A 24,187-nucleotide genomic window follows, 5' to 3' on the forward strand; every position below is an offset into this window, starting at 1 on the left:
TGGGGTAGTAACTCAGTGGTAGAACAGTCACCTAGTATGTGTGAGGCACTGGTTTTGATCCTCAGCACCACATAAAAAATGAATAAAATAAAGGTATTGTGTTCATCTACAACTAAAAAATAAATTCTTTTTTTTTTTAATTTTTATTGTTGGTTGTTCAAAACATTACATAGTTCTTGACAAATCATATTTCACACTCTGATTCAAGTGGGTTATGAACTCCCATTTTTACCCCGTATACAGATTTCAGCATCACATTGGTTACACATCCACTGTTTTACATATTGCTATACTAGTGTCTGTTGTATTCTGCTGCCTTTCCTATCCTCTACTATCCCCCATCCCCTCCCCTCCCATCTTCTCTCTCTACCCCATCTACTGTAATTCATCTCTCCCCCTTGTTTTTTTCCCCCTTTCCCCTCACTTCCTCTTGTATGTAATTTTGTATAACCATGAGGGTCTCCTTCCATTTCCATGCAATTTCCCTTCACTCTCCCTTTCCCTCCCACCTCTCATCCCTGTTTAATGTTAATCTTCTTCTCATGCTCTTCGTCCCTACTCTGTTCTTAGTTACTCTCCTTATATCAAAGAAGACATTTGGCATTTGTTTTTTAGGGATTGGCTAGCTTCACTTAGCATAATCTGCTCTAATGCCATCCATTTCCCTGCAAATTCTATGATTTTGTCATTTTTTAATGCAGAGTAATACTCCATTGTGTATAAATGCCACATTTTTTTTATCTATTCGTCTATTGAAGGGCATCTAGGTTGGTTCCACAGTCTTGCTATTGTGAATTGTGCTGCTATGAACATCGATGTAGCAGTGTCCCTGTAGCATGCTCTTTTTAGGTCTTTAGGGAATAGACCGAGAAGGGGAATAGCTGGGTCAAATGGTGGTTCCATTCCCAGCTTTCCAAGAAATCTCCACACTGCTTTCCAAATTGGCTGCACCAATTTGCAGTCCCACCAGCAATGTACAAGTGTACCCTTTTCCCCACATCCTCGCCAGCACTTGTTGTTGTTTGACTTCATAATGGCTGCCAATCTTACTGGAGTGAGATGGTATCTTAGGGTGGTTTTGATTTGCATTTCTCTGACTGCTAGAGTCAAAAAAAAAAAAAAAAAAAAGCATGTGAAGAGAGAGCATACAGAATGGGGGATAATCTTTGCCACCTGTTCTAGCATTAATCTCCAAGATAAAGAATTTTTAAAACTTTACACCAAAAAAAAAAAAATAATAATAATCCAATCAATAATGGGCAAAGGAACTGAACAGATACTTTACAGAAGAATAAATATGAATGGTCAACAAATATATGAAAAAATGTTCAACATCTCTAGTAATTAGAGAAATGCAAATTAAAACTACACAGATTTCATCCCATTCCAGTCAGAATGGCAATTATCAAGAATACAAGTAACAATAAATGTTAGTGAGGATGTGGATGAAAAGGTCCACTCATACATTGCTGGTGGGACTGCAAATTGGTGCAACCACTCTGAAAAGCAATATGGGGATTCCTCAGAAAACTTGGAATGAAACCACCATTTGACCCGTTATCCCACCCCTTGGCATATACCCAAAGGACGTAAAATCAACATACTGTAATGATGCGGCCACATCAATGTTTATAGCAGCTCAATTCACAATAGCTAAGCTACGGACCTAGGTGCCCTTCAACAGATGAATGCATAAAGAAAATGTGATACATATACATAATGGAATTACTCGGCCATAATGAAAAATGAAATTGTGGCATTTGCTGGTAAATGGTAAATGGGTAGAACAGGAGACTATCATGCTAAGTGAAATAACCTGATCCCCAATAAAAACCAAAGACCAAATAAATGTTCTCTGTGATTTTTGGATGCTGACTCACAATAGATAGGAAATGGGGAGGAGTGGAGGTTCACTGGATTGTGGGGGCGAGTGTGAAGGCGGGGAGGGGTTGGAGATGGGAATGGGAAAGACAGTAGAATGAATCAGACATAGATTTCCTATATTCATATATGAATACACAATCAGTATAACTCCACATAATGTACAATCACAAGAATGGGAAGTTATACTCCATATATGTATAATATGTCAAAATACATGCTACTGTCATGTATAACTAAAAAAAACCAATTAATTACTTTTAAAAAATTTATGTATGAAACACAGGAAGGATAACTGGCCCACAGAGCATCAATGTAAGATTTTAACTTAGTAAGAACTGTGATATAATTAATCAACCTTCTTTTTAATATTTATAGTCAATTTTACTGTAAATATGATATGACTAACTATCAGTAATTTCAGACCTAATCATGTCCTTTCAGGGGGGTACCAGGGATTGAACTCAGGGACACTCAAACACTGAGCCACATCCCCAGCCCTATTTTGTATTTTGTTTAGAGATAAGGTCTCACTGAGGCTGGCTTTGAATTTACAATCCTCCTACCTCAGCCTCCCAAGCCACTGGGCTAATTATGTTCTTTTGACCTAAATTTTATTGTAGTAGGATACACACAAAATTTGCTGTCTTTAAAAATGTGTGTGTGTGTGTGTGTGTGTGTGTGAGAGAGAGAGAGAGAGAGAGAGAGCAAGAGAGAGAGAGAGAGACCGGGAATTGAACTCAGGACCTCACACATACTAGGAGAGTGCTCTATCACTGATCTACAGCCCCAGACCCCACTTTAATCATTTTTAAGTATATAGATCAGTGGGGCTATAGCTCAGCAGTAAAGCATTTGCCTAGCATGTGTGAGACCCTGGGTTCAATCCCACACAAAAAATAAATAAATGAATAAAAATAACTCCTCATTAGTGTTTCACACCAGCCCTTGATGACCACCATTCTACTTTCTGCTTCTAATTTTGATTACTCTAAATACCTCAAATATATAGAAATATGTAGTATTTGTCTTTTTATGACTATATTATTTTACTTAACACAATATTCTCAAGTTTCATTCATGTTGTAGAATGTCTGAATTTCCTTCTGTTTTAAGGCTGCATATTCCGTTATAATGTATATATACACCTTTTTTTTTTTTTAGTCCATCCATCCATGGACCCTTGGGTTGCCTTCATGTTCTAGCTGCTATGCAAAATGCTGCTGTGAACACGGACATAAAAACACCTCCTTAAGGCTCTTTCTCTCTCTCTCTCTCTCTCTCTCTCTCTCTCTCTCTCTCTCTCTCTCTTTCAGTTGTAGATGGACACAATACCTTTATTTTATTTTTATGTGGTGCTGAGAATTGAACCCAGGGCCATGCGCATGCAAGGCAAGTGCTCTACCACTGAGCCGCAACCCCAGCCCTCCTTTGCCTGGTTTTGAAATGGGTTGTTTTGTTGTTGAATTTGGAAGTTCATTATATAGTCTGTATATTGGTTGCTTATCACATATAAGACTTGCAAATATTTTCTTCCATTCTGTGGATTGCCTTTTATTCTGTTGACTTTATCTTTTAATGAACAAGTTTTTAAAATTTTTGTGAGGTCCAGTTTGACTGTTTTTTTCCTTTATTGCCTGTATTTTGGTATCATATCCAAGAAAGCATTGCCCAGTACAATATTGTCAACCTTTGTCCTAGATTTTACTCTGAAAGTTTTATACTTTTAGGTCTTACATTTAGGTCTTTGAAACATTTTGAACTAATTTTTACATATGGTGTTTCGAAAAGGCACAACTTTTTTTTTTTTTGCATGTGGTTACCCAGTTTTCTTCATGCTGATTATTTAAAAGGCTGCCCTTTCCCCATTAAATGGGCTTGGTGCCCTTCTAAAAAATTATTTGACCGTATATGCAAGGATTTTTTCATGGATTCTCTATTCCATTGGTATACATATCTGCCTTGATGTTTGTACCACACATTTTGATTACTGTAACTTTGTATTAAGACTTAAAATCAGGAAAGTTAAATTCCCTAGTTTTATTCTTTTTCAAGCTTCTTTTAATTATTTGGAAAATTTTAAGATTCTCTATGAATTGTAGGATGGATTTTTCTATTATTGAAAAAGTCATCATTGTGATTTTGTTGGGGTGAGGGGTGCACTGGGGATTGAAACCAGGGGTTCTCTACCACTGAGCTATACCCCTAGTCCTTTTTATTTTGCTATGATTATTTATTTATTTATTTATTATTGGTGCATTATAGTTGTACATATTCATATTTCACTTATTTGTATACGCACACAATATAATAACATAACTTGGCCAATATCACTCTCCAGGTTTTTCCCCTTCCTCCCTACCTCCCACTAGTTAGTCCCTTTCCTCTACTGATAGATCCACCCCCACTTTTGTTTTCCTTTTTTCTCTCTAGGTTCCACATATGAGAGAAAACATCATAGGACCTTTGACCTTCTGAGTTTGACTTATTTCACTTATCATGGTGGATTTTAATTCCATCCATTTTTCTGCAAAGGCCATAATTTCATTCTTCTTTATGGCTGAATAAAACTCCATGGTGTGTATGTACCCACCTTTTCTTTATCCATTCTTCACTGATGGACACCTAGGCTGGTTCCATAGTTTGATTATTGTGAATTGTGCTGTTATAAACACAAATGTGCATGTATCACTATAGTAAGATGACTTTAATTCTTCAGGGTAAATACTGAGAAGTGTATATAGTTGGATCATATGGTGGTTCCATGCCTAGTCTTTTGAAGAGCCTCTATACTGATTACCATAGTAGTTGTACTAATTTACAGTTCCACCAATAGTGCAAAAGTATTCCTTTTTGTCCACATCCTCTCTAGCAACTATTATCATTTGTATTCTTGAGACTACCATTCTGACTGGCGTGAGATGAAATCTCAATGTAGTTTTGATTTGCATTTCTCTAATTGCTAATGATATTGAACATTTTTTATGTATTTGTACTTTCATGTATTTATTGGCCATTTGTATTTCTTTTTTGAGAAGTGTCCGTTCAGTTCATATGCCCTTTATTAATTGCCCAGCCCTTTTTATTTTGAGACAGGATCTAAGTTGTCCAGGCTTTGAACTTGCAATTCTCCTGCCTCAGCCTTCTTAATCTTTGGGATTTTGATAGGGATTGCATTGAATCTGTAAATCACTTTGGATAGTATTAACATCTTAACATTAAGTCTTCCATTCTATGAACATGGAATTTCTTTCTATCTTCTTTAACTTCTTTTAACCACATTTTGTAGTTTTCATTGTACAAGTCTTTCACCTCCTTGGTTAAACTAATTCCTAAATATTTTATTCTTTTTGAGGCTATTTTAAATGGAATTGCTTTCATAATTTCCTTTTCAAACTGTTCATTGTTAGTGTATAAAAATGTACCTGATTTTTATAAGTTGACTTAGTATCCAGATGCTTTGCTGAATTCATGTAGTAGTTTGTACATGAGCATGTGCTCTTTTAAAAAAAAAAAAAAAAAGAGAGAGTGTGAGAGAGAGAGAGAGAATTTTTTAATATTTATTTTTTAGTTCTCAGCGGACACAACATCTTTGTTTGCATGTGCTGAGGGTCGAACTTGGGCCGCATGCATGCCAGGCGAGCGGGCTACCGCTTGAGCCACAGCCCAGCCCGAGCTTGTGTTCTTGAACCTTGTAGAACAATGTTGAATAGAAGTGGCAAAAGTGTATATCCTTGCTTTATTCTTGAGTAGAGAAAAAACTTTCAGTGTAACCATTGAATATAACATTAGCTATGGGTTTTTCAATATAAAACTTCTGTTATGTTGAGGTAGTTTTCTTTTTTCCTGTTATTGAATGAACTATTAGTAATTTCAGGGCCTAATTAACTCCCAATTAAAGCATCCTAATTTCTTTCTGTTTCCACAATGTTATTCATTATTACTTTCACATAAGACAAATTGTAACACAACATAATTTTTATACTTTTTTAATATTTATTTTTTAGTTGTAACTGGACACAATACCTTTATTTATTTATTTTTATGTGGTGCTGAGGATCAAATCCAGGGCCTTGCAAGCGCTGGATTCTAGGCAAGTGCTCTACCACGGAGCCACAACCCCAGCCCTAGTTTTTACACTTTTTACCAATTGGTAACAAAAGTTTGTTGGAGGCAAAAGACTGAGCTAATAGATCGAGGCTTGGTTGTTTTTAATTTTGTAAATTTGCTTTATCTCATGGGAGCAAAAATCTTTTTATTTATTAGAATAGAGACAAAAATTTTATGTATTAGAATAGTTCTACAAACACATGTTTACAACAAAATAAACCACTGTCCATTAAGACACAGTAATGCAGATTTAAGAATGCTGATGGTCAATCTCAGTAGCAAAAGCAGAGCTGTCCTCATTGGTCTGATTATTGCTGTCTTGATTATGTTTTCTTTACAAACTGGATGCTGGAGAATGTCTGGCCAAAGCTTGATTTTTTCCTTTTTCCTTCTCTCTCTCTCTTTTTTTTCCTTTTATCTTCATTTTTTTTTTTAGTTGTAGATGGACATAATACCTTTATTTTATTTATTTTTATGTGGTGCTGAGGATCAAACCCAGTGCCTCACACATACGAGGCAAGTGATCTACCACTGAGCCACAACCCCAGACTCCAAAGCTCAATTTTTTAAAAAGTTCATGATACCTTTAATGCCCCAAAACACAGATAATTAAGAACTATAATGTCTTTAAGGGATTTGTCTGATTACAATGTCCAAATCAACTCTCTGTAATGGAATTTGAATGGCACATTTAGATGTGCTCAACCAACATCAAATGTCTACCCATAGATAGGGTTGGGGTTGTGGCTCAGTGATGGAGAGTTTGCAAAGCACAGGTGAGGCACTGGGTTCAATCCCCAGCACCACAAAAAAAAAAAAAAAAAAACCTAAATAAACAGAAGTATTGTGGTCCATCTACAACTAAAAATATATATTTTTAAAATGTCTACACGTAATTATCTCTTGCTCTAATATTTCCTTAAAGGTTCTCACATTTCGAATTGGAAATCACCCAGGAGTCCTGAACCCTAGTCCAGCTGTGGAGGTTGTACAAGTGCGCTTCATATGTGCCCATCCTGCCAGTATGTCCATAACACCAGTATACAAGGTGCCAGCTGGTGCCCAACCCTGTCCTCTGCCTCAGCACAACAAACAACTGGTAAGCATCAAGTCTGTTTCCAACCAGGCATTTTTGTTTTCCATGCTTTAGAGGCAGGGATATGAAATATAGCTTTTGTCTCATTAAAGTCAAGGTAACTATTTTGTTACTCATTTTCTAATAGTGAGTAAACTGTTAGACTTGGTAAACTTAGTGACATGACTGTGCTTGTTGTACACAGTCAGCTTGTGATTATGACAATAGACAACGGAGATCTCTCCTAATTACTTCCAAAAGGTTTTGCTAATAGGCTTTCATAATAAATCTTTTAGCATTGTTAATAAATAATAAAATTTAATGATGAGCAATAATGTAGTTATTTTGTATGTAGCAGAGAAATGAAGAATTAATTGTCTAATAATGATTTGTCTAATAAATTTTTAAAAAGTGAATCAGGGACTGGGAGTGTAGCTCAGTGGTAGAACTTTCACATTCCACGTGGGAGGCACTGGGTTTGATCCTCAGCATCACATAAAAATAAAATTAAAAACTTTCTCTCTCTCTCTCTCTCTCTCTCTCTCTCTCTCTCTCTCTTTCTCTCTCTCTCTCTTTAAAAAAAAGGCTTAGTATGCCTTTAAAAAAAATAAAATGAAGGTATTGTGTCCATATACAACTAAAAAGCTAGAACATTGGACTATATAATAAATGAGGTTGACTGTAATCCTAATCATGGGAGAAGTCATTACTCACCCTATACAGAACAGAACAATTGCTAGGAGCCATTAGCCAAGTAAGTATGACAATTTCCTTGCCAGCGTACCCCATGTTGCAGTGACATTGAATGTACTTAACCTTGCTCAAGGACCAAGGCAGATTAGGGTGTTCCCGGTTTTAAGATAATCTTGTTTAGGGCGTTCCCAGTTTAGGTTCCAGGTTTAAGGTTTAAGATTATTCCTGCTGGGAATAGGGCGTATCCTGCTGCCTGAGTTCCCCTTGAGTTCTCACGGGATTCAGACAGTATATTTTGGAGGTAGAAGCCCAGTGGAGGTGAATTTGGGAGAGAAGGTGGATTTGGGCAGAGAACGTGGATTTCCCCAGAACGTGATTGTAGACGGCTGGTGTGAGTTCGGGAATAAAGAGTTGCTGTTTGAATCTACAAGCTGTGTGGTGGCTCGTGATTTTGTGCCCAGCCAGACTGCGGCAAACAATCTATTAATTTTCCCCATTTTACAGATGAGAAAACTCAATGTGTTAGTCAGCTTTTCATTGCTATAACTCAACTAGCTGACAAGAACAACTTAAATGAGTATAAGTTTATTCTGAGTTCAAGGTTTCAGAGGTACCATCCAGATTGACTGACTCCATTGCTCTGAGCCCAAGACAAGGCAGAGCATGATGGTATAGCAGGGAATAGCTGTTCCACTCATGACATCCAGGAAGCAGGGGGTGCTGATGGGGCCACAAGGAAGATCAGTTCTTCCAGGGTACATCCCTAGTGACCCACTTTCTTCCTCAAGCCAAGCCTCACCTACCTACAGTTACCACTCAGTTAGTCTAGTCAAACTAGAGTGGACTGATTAGGCTACACCTCTCACGATTTAATCATTTCACCTCTGAATAGTCCTGAATTAACACAGGAGCTTTTGGGGGACACCTCATATCTACACCACAACACTGGGCTGGGGTTGTAATGCAGTAGTAGAGCACTTGCCTAGCATGTGTGAGGCACTGAGTTCAATTCTCAGGACCACATATAAATAAATAATTATTTTTTAAAAATCAATGAATAAAGCTAAACCACAACACTGAGGCTTTTAGAAGTTGAGTAACATTCCCCAAAGTCATCAACTAGAAAGTAGTACATCTGTCTGATCACAAACATGTTATTAACTTTATGTTGTACTGCCTTATATTATTAAAGAATAGTATGAGATGTTACAGGTCTAGAACCCAGATTTTTTTCAGAATCAAATTCCACACTAAGTATTATCATTTTAATTTTATGAATGATTCACTTTTAAAAATATATTTTAGTTGTATATGGACACAATACCTTTATTTTATTTTTATGTGGTGCTGAGGTTCAAACCCAGTGCCTCCCACGTGCGAGGCAAGAGCTCTACCACTGTTCACACTCCCAGTCCCTGATTCACTTTTCAAAAAGTATTTCTGGGCTGGGGATATAGCTCAGTGGAAGATCACTTTATTTGTGATGAACCCAGCCTAATTCCATCTTAAGATTGTGAGCCATCTCAACACAAAGTCATGAAAAGTTAATTTCTGTTTTACTATAAATTACTGTGATTTCTAAACTTGTTTGGAGTTCCTCCTTGTGCCTTGAACTCACCCATGCCTGGCTTTCCCTGACCAGATAACAATCCTCTCTAAAACCTTAGCCGTGCCTCATAAATTCTGATGTTGGGATCTAAATTTATTCCCTACCTTGAAATGTTAAGCCATTTAGATAATTAACGTACGATCTTCAATCATAGAATTTGCAGGGAAATGGATGGCACTAGAGCAGATTATGCTTAGTGAAGCTAGCCAATCCCTAAAAAACAAATACCAAATGTCTTCTTTGATATAATGAGAGCAACTAAGAACAGAGCAGGGAGGAAGAGCAGGAAGAAAAGATTAACATTAAACAGATACATGAGGTGGGATGGAAAGGGAGAGAAAAGGGGAACTTCCTTTGTATTATGCTTGTCAAAATCCTGTTATCTGTAAGTTCTCAAGACACCCCCCCCTTTGCAATTTTTTGTGCTATAAAACCTTATTCCTGGAAAGCTGGAGTGCTGGTCTCTAGCCCAGGTTGGGAGAGACAGCCATTGATCACTCTTTTTTGTGTGTACACAATACAAGCTTGCTTTAATTTTATTTAAAATTGGAGTCAGTGGTCTTTTCTTTGCATCGGGGTTCAACACTTGCCTTGCCTGTGTGAGGTCCTCGGTTTCATCCCCAGAACTGCAAAAACAAACAAATAAAATGAAAAAATCACAAACACTACAAGTGGAATAGAACCAGCTTTACCCCTATAGCATAATTATCTTCAATGTCATTTTCTATTCATTTCAAATAATTCAAGTTTACAGAAAAGTTACAAAAAATGTTTTCCCTGAACCATTTGAGTTAGAGACATGATTCTCTATCACCCTTCCTATATATATTTATTTTTATACTTGAGATATGATATTTAAGTCATATAGTTCAACCTCTTGAAATGTACAATTTAAAGTTATTTAGGAACCACCACACCACCTTACTCCAGCTCTTTTTGTTGTTCTTGTTTGCAGTACTAGGGATTAAAACCATGGCCTTGTGCCCTTTAAATTTTGAGACATGTTCTAAATGGCCCAGCCTGGCCTCAAACTTGTGATGCTCCTGCTTGTCTCCTGAGAAGCTGGCATTACAGGCATCCACCATGCCTGGCTTCCAGATAATTCTCATTTTCCCCAGAAGTCCCATACTAATTAGCAGTTGCTTTCATTACCTCCTCTTAGCTGCTGTCAATCACTAATATAGTTTTTATCTCAATGGATTTGCCTATTTAGACATTTCATATAAATCATATAATGTGTGTTACTTATAAAAGTTAGCTTCTTTCATTTAGCATGTTTTCAAAGTTCATTTGTGTAGCATTTATCAATACTGGATTCTTTTTTGTGTGTGTTCTTGAATGGTAATCCATTATGTAGAAATACTACAATTTGCTTTTCCACTAATCTGTTGAATGGATGTGTTGTTTCTATTTTGAGGCTACCAATAAAGTGCTGCCATGAATATTCACATGTTTTCATTTCTCTTAAGTATGTATCTAGAATTGGAATTGTTGAGTCATATGTTAACTCTGTTTAGTCTTTTGAAGAGCTGCATTATTTTACATTTCCCCTAGCAAGGTATGAGAATAGCAGTCTTTCTCTATCCTTGCCAATACTTGCTTTTAAAAAAATACTTTTTAGTTTTTTATAGTCGGACATAATACTTTTATTTTATTCATTTATTTTTATGTGGTGCTGAGGATGGAAGCCAGTGCCTTGCACGTGCTAGGCAAGTGCTCTACTGCTGAGCTACAACCCCAGTCACCCCCACCCCCAATACTTGTTAATGCTTGTCATTTTGATATAACCTTCCTAGAGGATATGAAGTAGTATCTCATGGTGATTTTTATTTGCACTTCCCAATGACTAATTAGATTATGCATCTTTCCATGTGTTTATTGGCCATCTGTATATCTTCTTTGAAGAAATATATTTTACCAGCTTTTTTTCAGATCTTTTGCCAGCTCTTTTCCCCTTATACTGAAGACTGAACCCAGGGCCTTGCACATGCTACTAAAGCACTCTACCACTGAGCTACATCCCCATTTTCTATTTTTGGAAGAAGTTGAGAATTATTGCATTCATTGTTCTTTAAACATTTGGTAAAATTTATCCTTTAAGTCATCCGCATCTTTCTATTGTTTTCATTTTGAGATAGGATCTTGCTAAGTTGCCCAGGTGGTCCTGCCTCAGCCTCCTGAGTAGCTGGGGTTATTGGCATATACCACCACACCTAGCCTTTGACAGTTTTTTTTTAATTGAATTGTCTTTTTATTCTGTTTTAAGAGTTCTTCATTTCATATATTCTAGATACAAGTTCCTTTTCAAACTTGATTTGCAAGATTTTTATACTGTTTTATGGGTTTTCTTTCACCTTCTTGATAGCATTTTTTTGAAGCACAGAAGTTTTTAGTTTATCCAATTAATCATTTTTTTGTTGTTGTTGCTTATACTTTTGGTGTAGTATCTAAGAAACTATTGCCCAATCCAAGGGCAAAAAGATTTATGACTTTGATTTCTTCTAAGAGTTTTATAGCTCTTAATTTTGTCCCCTGATCCATGTTGAGTTCATTTTTATCTATAGTGTGAGGTAGGAATCCATCTTCATTCTTTTGTATGTGAATATCCAGTTGACTCAGAACCATTTATTATTAAAATTATTCTTTTTCCTTTGAGTAGTCTTGGCATTTTTATTGAAAATTTATTAACCATAAACATGAGAATTCATTTCTGAACTCCAAAATTTATGCTATTAATTTTTGTGTTTGTGGTGAGGGGGATTGGGGATTTAACATAGGGATGCTTTACCACTGAGCTACATCTCCAGTCCTTTTTTTATTTTGAGATAGAGTACTACTAAATTGCTGAGGCTGGCCTCCAACTTGCAAACTTCAGCCTCTCAAATTGCTGGGATTACAAGAAAGCACCACTTTTTGTTCTTTTTGATGCTATCATAAATGGTGTTATTTCCTTAATTTCATTTTCAGATTATTCATTGCTAGTAGTAGAAATACAACTGAGCTGGATATGGTGGCACATGCCTGTAATCTCAGGAACTCAGGAGGCTGAGTCAGGAGGACTGTAAGCTCAAGGCCAGCCTCAGAAATTTAGTGAGACCTTCAGCAACATACTGAGATCCTATCTCAAAAATAAAAAGGACTGGTGATATAGATCAGTGGTATAGCACCCCTATATTTCATCCCCAGTACCAAAAAAGAAAGAAAAGAAAATACAATTGCCTTTTACGTATTGATTTTGTATCTGTAATCTTGTTGCACTCATTTACTAATTCTAATAGTTTTTTGTTGTTGTTGGATTCCTTACAGATTTCTATATATAAAACCATGTCATCTGAAAATAGAGATGGTTATACTTCTTCATCTGTAATCTGGATGCCTCTATCATTTTCTTGCCTAGTTGCCCTGACTAGAACCCTACAGTATAATGTTCAGGAGAAGTAGTGAGAATAGATATCCTTATACTTTTTCTAATCTTATGGGGAAAACTTCCAGTCTAGACCATTAAATCTGATATTGGATGTGGGTTTTTCACAGATGACCTTTCTAGGCTGAAAAAGTTGTTTTTTAATTTGTTGAATTTTTTTGATCATTAAAGAGTGTTGGGGGCTGAGGATATAGCTCAGTTGATAGAGTGCTTGCCTTGCATGCACAAGGTCCTGGTTTCGATCCCCAGCACCAAAAAATAAAACAAAACAAGAGTATTACATTTTGTCAAATGCTCTTTCTGCATCTGTTTTTTCCTGTATTAATTTGGTATAGTATATGGATTTATTTTCATATGTTGAACCAACTTTATATTCTTTGGATAAATTCTACTTGGTTATGGTATATAAACCTTTTTATATACTCCTAAATTCAGTTTGCTCAAATTTATACATTTATATACTTATGTAGGTACTAAGAATTGAATCCAGAGGCACTTTACCAAAGAGTCACATCCTCAGCCCTTTCTATTATTCCTTTTGAGATAGGGTCTTGCTAAATTGCTAGGGCCTTGCTAAGTTTCTGAGGCTAGCCTTGAACTTGTGATCCTTCAGCCTAGGCCTCTTGAGTCGCTGGGACTACAGGTGTCTGCCACTATGCCCAGCCTAAGAATTTTTAAATTTCTCCCTTAAGCTCTTCAATGATATACTCATCATTCAAAAGTGTGTAATTTTTGGCTTGAGAGCGGTGGTACACACTGTAATCCCAGCTACTTGGGAGGCTAAGGCAGGAGGATTGCAAATTCAAGGTCACCTGCAATTTAGTGAAACCCTGTCTCAAAATAAATAATGCAAAGGACTGGGGATGATGTAGCTCAATGGTAAAATGCCCCTGGGTTTAACCCCTAGTGTAAAAAACGAAAATATATCTCTCAATCTCCCTGTGTTTGCATAGTTTCTATACTTTTTTCTTGCTGTTGGTTTCAAAAAAATTTCATTATGATCTGACAAAATTCAAGGAATTATCTAATTTTTTTTTTGTATTTGCCAAGATGTGCTTAATGTCTAATGTGTGATTTATTTTGGAGAAAGTTCCATAAACAGCTGAAAATAAAATGTATTCAGCTATTGTTGGATAAAATATTCCATAGATATCTATTAAATCCATTTTGATCTAAAGTATAGTCTAACTCTGTTGTATCTTTGTTGATTTTATGTCTGTATGATTTATTAGTAAGACTGGTAAATTGAAGTCACCCACTATTATTGTACTGGGGCCCATCTGTCCCTTTTATCAAGTGGTTGGTTTTTTATGAAATTGGGTACACTGACATTTGGGGCATAAATATTTACAATCATTATGTCTTCTTGTCAGATTATTCCCCTTACCAATACACAGTGACCTTCTTTGTCTCTTCTAACTAATTTTGGCTTGAGGTCTGCCTGTTGAATACAAGAATAGCTACTTCTACTACCATTTTTGGGTTCCGTTTGCATGGACTATTGTTTTCTATCCTCTGAATCTGTGAATGTCTTGCTGGTGAAGAGTGCTTCTTAACACAACATGTACTTGGGCCTTGTTTTCTAATCAATCTGCCAGCTTATGTCTTTTTTTGTTTGTTTGTTTGTTTTGTTTTTGGTGCTGGGGATTGAACTCAGGGGCTCTCAACCACTGAGCCACCTCCCCTGTGTTAAACCACGATGCAAAGAAAAGACCACCAACTCCAATTCAAGTCAAATTAAAGCAAGTTCACAAATCCAAATGGCCGGGGCTCGCTCTTCCGAAATCAGTGGGAATAGAAGACAGCATTGCAGCTCTCTAGGAATGCAGCTTTATAGCACAGAAAGTTGCAAAAAAGGGGGGTGTCTTGAGAACTTACAGATATCAGAATTTTGACAAGTATAACACAAAGGCAGGTTAATGATCTAAATGGTTCAGCACTTAGGGAGTAAAATTAGATCCCAACATCAGAATTTATGAGGCCCCACTAAAGTTTCAGAGAGGGTCCTTATCTGGTCAGGGAAAGCCAGGCATGGGTGAGTTCAAGGCACTGACAGGCATTCCAAGCAAGTTTAAACATCAAAACATGGCCAGGCTAAATAGAAATCGTAATATTTCACAGAAAACAGAAATGAATCCTTTATAACTTGTGACAAGATGGTTCCTGATCATCCAGCCCATTTTGGATTTTATTTAGAGACAGGGTCTCACTGAGTTGCTCAGTGCCTTGCCATTGCTGAGGCTGGCTTTGAACTCGTGATCCTCTACCTTCTCCCAAGCCGCTGATATTACAGACATGCGCCACAGTACCCAGCTGAGTTTATGTCTTTATTTAGAGAATTAAGATCATTTATATTCAACATTATTATAGAGAGGTATGTATTCTTTCCTGTCATTTTGTTTTATTTCTAATGTCTGGTTCATTTCTGACTCTCGTTTGCTTATCTGCTCTTCTAATTATATTTCTTTTTTGTGCTCTTTTGGTTGTTTTTATCTTCTTCTCTGTGTAGGATTCCTTTAAATATCTTTTGCAGTGCTGTCTTAATCAGCATTCCTTTAGTTGATGCTTATCTCTTGGAAAGTTTTTGTTTTTTCTCCAATTCTGAAGGACAGCTTTGCTGAATATTGTGATCTAGTTGACAGTTATTTTCTTTCAGGGCTTGAAATATATCATTCCATGCTCTCCTATCCTTGATTTTCTTTTGAGAAATCTGGTGCTGTTCTGGTAGGTTTGCTTGTATAAGTCCCTTGGAGCTTCTCCCTTGCAGCTGTTAAAATTCTTTCTTTATTCTGAATTATTGGCATTCTGACTATCATATCATGGAGCGGCTCTTTTTTGGTCGTCTGTATTTGGAGTTACAAATGCTTACAGTATGTTGCAGGTTCATCTTATTCACAAGTATTTACAAGATTAGAGTTTTGTTTTTGTTTTTGTTTTTTTTTTTTTGCTAATTCACTGAATAAGTTTTCTGTGCCATTAGCTGTCATCTTCATTCCTTTCTTGAGATCTAAAAGGTTGTGTTTTTGGGGGGGTTTTTTTGGTTTTGTTTTTTAGGGTACTAGGTACCCAGGGGTACCTTATCACTGAGCTACATCCCCATCCCTTTTATTTTTTATTTTGAGACAGAGTCTTGCTAAATTGCTGAGGTTGGCCTCAAACTTGTGATCTCCCTGCCTCAGTTTCCTGAGTAGCTGGGATTATAGGCATGTGCCATGGTGCCTGGTTGAGACTTTATTTTTTTTAACTTAAAAAATTTTTTTGTAGTTATAAATGGATAGCATCCCTTTATTTTGTTTACTTATTTTTTATAAAAATAAAACAAAAAAAGACCCTCAAATAACAATGGTAGAGATATTCATCCCTGAGCCACAGGCCCAGTCCCTGGCTGAGACTTTAGAGTCCTAAATTTTGTCTTTTAATATTGTCCCAGAGATCTATTTGTAGTTTCTTTTTATTTCTATTGTTTTTTTTTAATTATTGTCTGAATGTTATAGTTCACCCACCTTGTCCTTAAGCCCTGATATTTTTTATTCTGCTTCATCTAGTCTATTCGAGAAATTTTTCACTGGGTTTTTTATTTGACTTATTGTGCCTATCATTTCTAAGATTTTTGTTTGGTTCTTTTTCAAACTCTCTCTTTAATGAAATGTTCTTTCATATTCTATGTTATGCTCCTTAATTCACTACTTAGTTCTTCTTTTATTTCATTGATCATTTGAACTATCAAATTTTAAAATTCTTTGACATTTCCTTTACTTTAGTAGCTATGGATTCAGTAATTGGGGAGTTTTGAACTTTTGGAGGAATATTATTTCCTTGCTTTCTCATGTTATCTGTGTTTCTGTGTTGAAATTTGCACTTCTTTTGGGATAAAAATCTTTACCATTGTTATTTGAGGGTCTTTTTTGTGAGCTGATTTCTGTTTATGATGGGCCCCAGTCTAAGGCTTTATCTAAGCCCCAAAGCACCTACTCATCATGTTAAAGTGCTATAAGTGCTATGCTTAATCCAACTCAATTTTGAGAGGAGAGAGTAACCACCAGTAATAGCTATAGCTTTAAAGAAAAATTTATATCAATATATATCTGTCATATATAAATTTTAAAAATTAATTACACACACACACACACACATAGAGACACATTAAAAACTTGTTGTAGCTGGGTGTGGTGGCACACACAGGTAAACCAGGTGAATCAGGAGACTGAGGCAGGAGGATCATAAGTTCAAGGCCAGCCTCAGCAACTTAGCATAAGACCCTGAACAACTTGGTGAAACCTTGTTTCAAAATATAAAAGAAAAAGGAATGGAGACCTAGAAAGCACCCCTGGGTTCAATTCCCAGTACAAAGAAAGAAAGAAAGAAAAAAAAAAACTTGATGAAAAATATTCTCTGTGCCTTCATCAAACAAAAGAAGAAAGGGGAACTGATTATATAGAATAGGATGAAAAATTATGTACTAAAGAAAATAAAATTAATATTAAACTATATAGAAAATAGAAAAGGGAAAGAAGGGACAAGGGAGATTTAAAAAACAGTGTAGGAGAGGAAAGAGAAACAGAAGAAAAATGAGAAGAGAAAGAAAGGAAAGAGACTAAATATGAGAGATAAGAAAGAAGAGAAAAATCTAATTGAGTTATCAGAAATACCTAACATTATATAAAAACATGAAATAACAAGTAGTGATGTAAGCTAAACAAACCAACATAGAATACCACACAAGTGAAATAAAAAACAGATATGAAAAAAGACCAGAAGTCCTCTAGCCAAGATTTAGCATGAAGAGACTTCTTCCAGGTGCTTTAAGTTCTGAAATCCTCAGGCATTCGAGGCCTGGCCAATGCCCAAGCTGGCTGCATATACCCTGGCTGGCTGTAGGACTGAAGGCAGCTGACTGCATTGGGCTGGAGAATCTCTCAGTCTCTGGCTTCCAAAAACAACATGGAGTTCAGCCACCTAGTCTATTCATGCAGTCTTCTCCATGCCCCCGTCCTCCAGAGTGAACTTAGGCAGCTCTGCATCTTCTGCTGTGGGCCTATGAGCCAGAGTGCTCCACAGGAATCACGTTTCCCCAGCCTGGTAGTCAGATCCCTGTCCCACTCTGGTAGCCATTTTGTGCTCTCAGGGATTTCTTGGTGTGCAGAGAGAATCACACAGGTCTAGAGTTAATAGCAAATACTTCACCCCACCCTCCCTTCACATGGACATAGTGACTCTGGGAATTCTACTGCTGGCCAGGAAACCAGTGGGCCCATTTGTATTGTAGAGGGATATCCCCCACCCAGCAGATTGAACCCTTTCTGGCATAGGTGGGGTGCTTCTTTTGCACCTGAGAGTCGTTGGTGTTCAGAGAGTGAGCCCACCCCCGTCTGTCCCTGCTGCTGGCCAGTGGGTTTCACCAGATTTAGACTAGAATATCCAGATAACGGTGATTTCATTGTGTAAATCATTCAGATGGATTGCTACCAGGTCATTGTCTATGGCACTTTGCAGCAATCTTCAGGGGAGATGAAGATGCAGGGGATTATGTTTTCCTAAGATTCAAGTTTAGGCATGACTCCAAAAGATGGTTCCCCCACTGCTACCACCACAGTTCTCTGCTCGTAAACTGAGAAAAGCAGAGTACTTCTCCTAATAGTCACCTATGCATTTCATGGTCTAGCTAAATTCTGATTAACTTTATATATATTTATATTAAATCTCAGTACATTCCCTCAGTCTCCCACTTCACTGAGTACCTGTTCTCCAGCTCTTTTTTTTTTCTTCTTCTTCTTCTTTTTTTTTTTTTTTTGGTACCAAGGATTGAACCCAGGGCATCTCTGCCATTGTGCTACTTGTTTTCTCTGTCATGAATCTGTTTTGTTCCTTTATTTCTCCATTTCATCCTCCTTTTGTGGTAGATATTTTACAGTGTACCATTTTAACTTTCTTGTTCTTCTATTGTATTTGTGTGTGTGTGTGTGAATGATATTTTATTTAGTCATGTTTGTTTATAACGGAAACTGTATGAATTCAAAATTAATATCCTTGCCCTGTGAGCTTCTTATAACACACCAGAAAAAATGGTTTCAGCCTCATGCTCCACATTGTTCTGCTGAGCTTTGTCCAAATAAGCCTTTACAAACTGGCTACCATCCAGTCTTACTCAGATTTTCTTGCCCACAATTTCATTTGCGAAGACCAAGTCCTCAAAGATCATATCAATCATAGCAGTCAGAATGCAGTTGCTGGGACATTTGTGCTTATTTTTTGCATGACTTTTTTTGAGTTAGCTTAGGCAGAATTCTTCTTTGAGAAATAAAGATAATGTGCTTCCTGCTGAGTTTTTTCTCCAATTCATGTACTAGTTAGATTTAGACTTTCTAGAAAGATTTTAGTTAAGGAATGAGAACAAAGATGATAACCAATTTGTGACCATCACCAGCTTCATTTTCCTTGACTGTTGTTATGTTCAGCTTCCTTAGCTGAGCCTAAAGTTCCAACTTCCTCTCCAGCTCAAGAAGAGCCTGAGGGATGCTAAATTCAAATCAGGCTAGTTTCTTGACTTTGGCCTTCACTGTCTTCCTACTGAAACTGAATATGACCTTTTCCTTGTTGAATGCCTGTTTAGAAAGCTATATTATTTTGAGTTTTTTTTTAAGTTGTTTCCTTGAGGATTACAATTAACATATTAATCTTAAACAATCTAGTTTGGAATAAGAGCAACTTAATTTCAGAAATATATAAAACTTTCACTCCTGTATAGCTCAATTTCTTCCCCCTCTTTTTGTGCTGTTAGATTACATAGTTATATATTGAAAGGAAAGTGACCACGACACTCGGAGCAACCAAAAGATCTTTATTGCAGCAGTGCAACAAAGAGAAAGGAAAGAAGGAAAGAGAGAGAGAGAAAAGAGAAGAGATGAACAGGGAGAGAGCAAGAGCAAGAGAGAGACAGAGAGCGCACGTAAGAAAGATAAAGAGCAAGGGAGAGAGAGCAAGAGAGAAAGAGCAAGAGAGAGGGGGGCCTGGCAGGAGGGAGTTTTTATAGCCCAAATCTAATGGGGCCTCTGGGTCTGCAAGCTGCCTTGTTGGCCCAAGGGGGGGTTAAGTGTTCAGCCTTGAGCATGGTTGAATGTTCAGACTTGAGGCAAACAGGTGATAAAGGACCAGATAGAGGGGGGTTTGAGTGCGTGGGCTATCTTGCAGCCAACATCTGTTCAGCCTGCCCTGCAGACAACACAGTTCAGCCTGCCCTGCAGACAACACAGTTCAGCCTGCTCTGCACCCAACATATATCAAATGCCCATCCAACAGATTTATAACTATTGCTTTATACATTTGTCTTTTAAATTAGGAGAAAAATAATTACAAACAAAAACTCATTTCTTCTGTCTCTCTTTAAGTTCTCTGATTCTTTCTTATTCTTTCTTTTTTTTTTAATATTTATTTTTTAGTTGTAGTTGGACACAATACCTTTATTTTTATGTGGTGCTGAGAATTGAACCCAGTGCTTCGCACATGCTAAGTGAGTGCTCTACCGCTGAACCACAACCCCAGCCCCTCTTATTCTTTCTTTTAATACAAGGTCTCGATAAGTTGCTTAGGGCCTCGATAAGTTGATGAGCCGGGTATCAAACTTGGAATCTTTCTGCCTCAGCCTCCCAAGCCACTGGGATTATAGGCATGTGCCACCATACCCAATTACCTTTTCATTTATCATGGGGCAGTTCTGCTAGCAACAAATTCTCTCCATTTCTTTTTAATTTTTTTTAAAGGGGGTGGAGGGAGAGAGAGAATTTTAATATTTATTTTTTTAGGTTTCGGCGGACACATCTCTTTTTGTATGTGGTGCTGAGGGTCGAACCCGGGTCGCACACATGCCAGGCGAGCGTGCCACCGCTTGAGCCACATCCCCAGCCCCTCTCCATTTTTATTAGATCTTAGGATATCTTAATTTTTCCATTTTGAAAGGATTGCTGTGCTCAATATACAAATCTTGGTTGGAGCTAAGGGTGTAACTCAGTGTTAGAGCACTTGCCTAACATGCACAAGGCCCTAGGTTTGATCACCCACACTGGAAAAGAAAAGAATTCTTGGTTTGTAGTCTTTTTCTTTTCTTTCTTTATTTTTTTTGGTACCAGGGATTGAACTCAGGGGCACATCCCCAGCCCAATTTTGTATATATTTTTTTTTATTAGAGACAGTCTCACTGAGTTGCTTAGTGCCTCACCATTGCTAAAGCTGGCTTTGAATTTGCAATCCTCCTGTCTCAGCTTCCGGAGCCACTGGGATTGTATGCATGCACCACCATGCCTGGCTAGTCTTTTTCTTTTGTTATTTAAAAAAAAAAAAAAATATATATATATATATATATATAATGTAAATATATGTATATATATAAAATATGTAAATATATTTTGCACATATTTGTTTATACATTATACATAATTTTTATTATTTTTTTTTAGTTTTAGGTGGACACAATATATTTTATTCATTTATTTATATGTGGTTCTGAGAATCGAACCCAGTGCCTCACACCTGCCAGGTGAGCGCTCTACCACTGAGCTATAACCCCAGCCCTCTTTATTTTATTTCTATATGGTGCTGAGGATCGAACCCAGTGCCTCATGCATGCTAAGTGAGCACTCTACCACTGAGCCACAACCCCAGCCCTCTTTTTTCACTTTGACTATGTCCTCTCACTGTTTTCTGTCCTTCATGATCTCTGATGAGAGATTAACTGTTAATTCCTTGAAGGATCCCATATAAATATAAATCCCTTTTTCTTTTGGCTTTACAATTCTGTTTGTGTCTTCAACATTGGACAGACTATGATATGTCTAGATATGGGTATCTTTGAATTTATGCAAGGAAATTATTGACCTTTTTTCTAAGTCATGTACTAGCTTCTTTTAACTCCTTGAATATTTAGTGTTATTCATCAGTTTGTTGGATTTTCAGCCATTATTTCTTCAAATGTTCATTCTTTCTCTTTTTCTCCATTATTTCTTTTTCTGGCACTCCCATTTTGCTATTGATACACAAGATGATGTCCCACAGGTCTCAGAAGCTTGTTCATTTTTCTTTATTCTTTTTTCTTTTCTGTTCATCAAACTGGATAGTCTCAGTTGAGCTGTATGCAAGTTCTCTGATTCTTTCTTCTGCCTGCTCAAGTCTGCTATTGAATTTGTCTAGTAAGGCTGGGTGCAATGGCTCACATCTGTAATCCCAGTGACTCGGGAGACTGAGGCAAGAGGATCACAAGTTCAAGCAATTTAGTGAGGCTCTAAACAATTTAGTGAGACCCTGTCTCAAAATAAAGTATGAAAAAGGGCTGGGTATGTGGCTCAGTGGTTAAATACCCCTGAATTCAATCCCTGGTACGGGAGTAATGGAAGAAAGGAAGAAGGAATTTGTCTATTGAATATTTCATTCCAGTTATTGCACTTTTCAACTTCAGAAACTTCTTTTGGTTCTTTTGTTTATTTGTTTGTTTGTTTGTTTTAGTAGTTGTAAATGGACAGAATGCCTTTATTTTATTTGTTTATTTTTATGTGGTGCTGAAAATCTAACTCAGTGTCTCACGCATGCTAGGCAAGTGCTCTGCCGCTAAGCTACAGCCCCAGCCCCATTTTGGTTCTTTTTTTTATAACTTCTGTTCCTTTAGTGATATTCAGAATGAAAGGAGACATCATTCTTATATTTCTTTTTTTTAATATCTTTATTTTATTTTTATATAGTGCTGAGGATTGAACCCAGTGGCTCACATATGCTAGACAACTGCTCTACCGCTGAGCCACAACCCCAGCCCTCTTATATTTCTTTTGGTTATTTAAACATGACTCCTTTCATTCTTTGAACAAGATAGTTGATTAAAAGTCTTTGACTTGCTGGGCATGGTGGTGCATACCTGTAATCCCAGCAGATCAGAAGGCTGAGGCAGGAATGATTAGTCCCCTGGGTTCAATCCCCCCCCAAAAGTTTTTGACTACTAAATCCCAAGTTTGAGCATCTCAAGGATGAGAGTTTGTAGCCATGTTTTAAGACTGCTATGTAACCCATGATTTTTTAAACAAATTCTATTTCTTATCTCTGTACAATGAAAAGGTCTATTCCCCAATATCAATGAACCAACATTTTTTGTTTCTAATTATTATTCCTCATTTAAGAAAATCAGAGCACCTGGGAGAAATAACTGATTCCAGCTCAATAATGAAAGTACAACATTAGCCCCAAACAGCTTCTGTTAGGAAGCAAGGATTTTTCTCAAAGACTAATGGTATATTCTCAAAAAGAAGTGGCATGAGAAGGCTCCTGATAACGAAACTGTAGACAGTTTGAGCATTAAAATGATAATGATAAAAATATCAAGTTAAAAATAAAATCCATGATGGTATAGAGATGCTTAAAATTATAATAAGGAAAGTACCATAATGTAGCTCACTAGAGTGCTTGACCCTGGGTCCCCAACACTGCCCCCCCAAAAAAAATTATAATAAGAGAGAAAGAAAAAAAGGAGGGAGAAATAAATCAAGGATGAAAGAAGAAAGGGAAAGATGGAGAAGAAAAAAGGAATGTTCTTTTCCAGAGAAATGCCAGCTTATATAAAAGGAATCCATGGAATTAGAAATTTTGTCTTTTTGGTACTGGGGATTGAACACAGGGGCACTTGACCACTGAGCCACATCCCCAGCCCTATTTTGTATTTTATTTAGAGACAGGGTCTCACTGAGTTGCTTAGGGCTTCAAAGTTCCTGAGACTGGCTTTTAACTCACAATCCTCCTGCCTCAGCCTCCCAAGCCACTAGGATTAGAGGAGTGCACTACTGCTCCCAGCTAGAGATTTGTCTTTTTGTAACCTTATTGTAATAATTGGCCCTGGCTAAAGTTCTTAATGGATTTTTAAATTAGCAGGTAAAAATTGTTGGGAAATGGGATATTCTCAAGATTTCAAAATACCATCCCAAACTCTGGAAACTGTACTTTTAAACTAGAGAGATCTCTAGCAGCAAACACCACCATTAGCAGATGATCAGATTTGTTATTACTAATAGAACAGTAATATGACATTACGTGTAATGATGTGCTAAATAATGTTTAACGGACCTGATTTGTAATATTTTCTAATTTCTGTTATGTTCTTACTCCCATCATGATCAATTTCAAGCTATGAATATGGCATCACCATTCTCAGAGTTGTAAAGAGGAGGTACTAACAATCAGCTTGCCTGTGAGAAAGCTCCGGTGTAACACTAAATGCACTTTCTGGCATAACAAGTATAAATCACATATTAGGTGATTTTGTAAAATAATCATAATAATAATAATAATACTTTTTTTTACTTGTGCTGGGAATTGAGCCCAAGACCTCCCACATGCTAAGCATGCATTCTGCTGCTGAACTACACCC

General features: G+C 37.0%; 1 protein-coding gene and 1 pseudogene across 1 annotated transcript in view; one reads left to right on the forward strand and one right to left on the reverse strand.

Moving 5' to 3' along the window:
• The window catches only part of Nup210l (nucleoporin 210 like), a 120,528-nt gene that overhangs the window by 54,796 nt on the left and 41,545 nt on the right, over positions 1-24,187 (forward strand). The window contains exon 16 of the mRNA XM_046421753.2: positions 6,917-7,090. Coding sequence (XP_046277709.1) covers positions 6,917-7,090 — 174 coding nt within the window. The remainder of the gene's footprint in view (positions 1-6,916; positions 7,091-24,187) is intronic.
• LOC124077242 (small ribosomal subunit protein eS7-like) lies at positions 18,783-20,494 on the reverse strand (annotated as a pseudogene).

Source organism: Marmota monax, unplaced genomic scaffold, assembly GCF_021218885.2.
Source record: "Marmota monax isolate L192 unplaced genomic scaffold, Marmota_monax_Labrador192_F-V1.1 WCK01_AAM20220418_F8-fsc00108, whole genome shotgun sequence".
Taxonomy (NCBI): Eukaryota; Metazoa; Chordata; class Mammalia; order Rodentia; family Sciuridae; genus Marmota; species Marmota monax.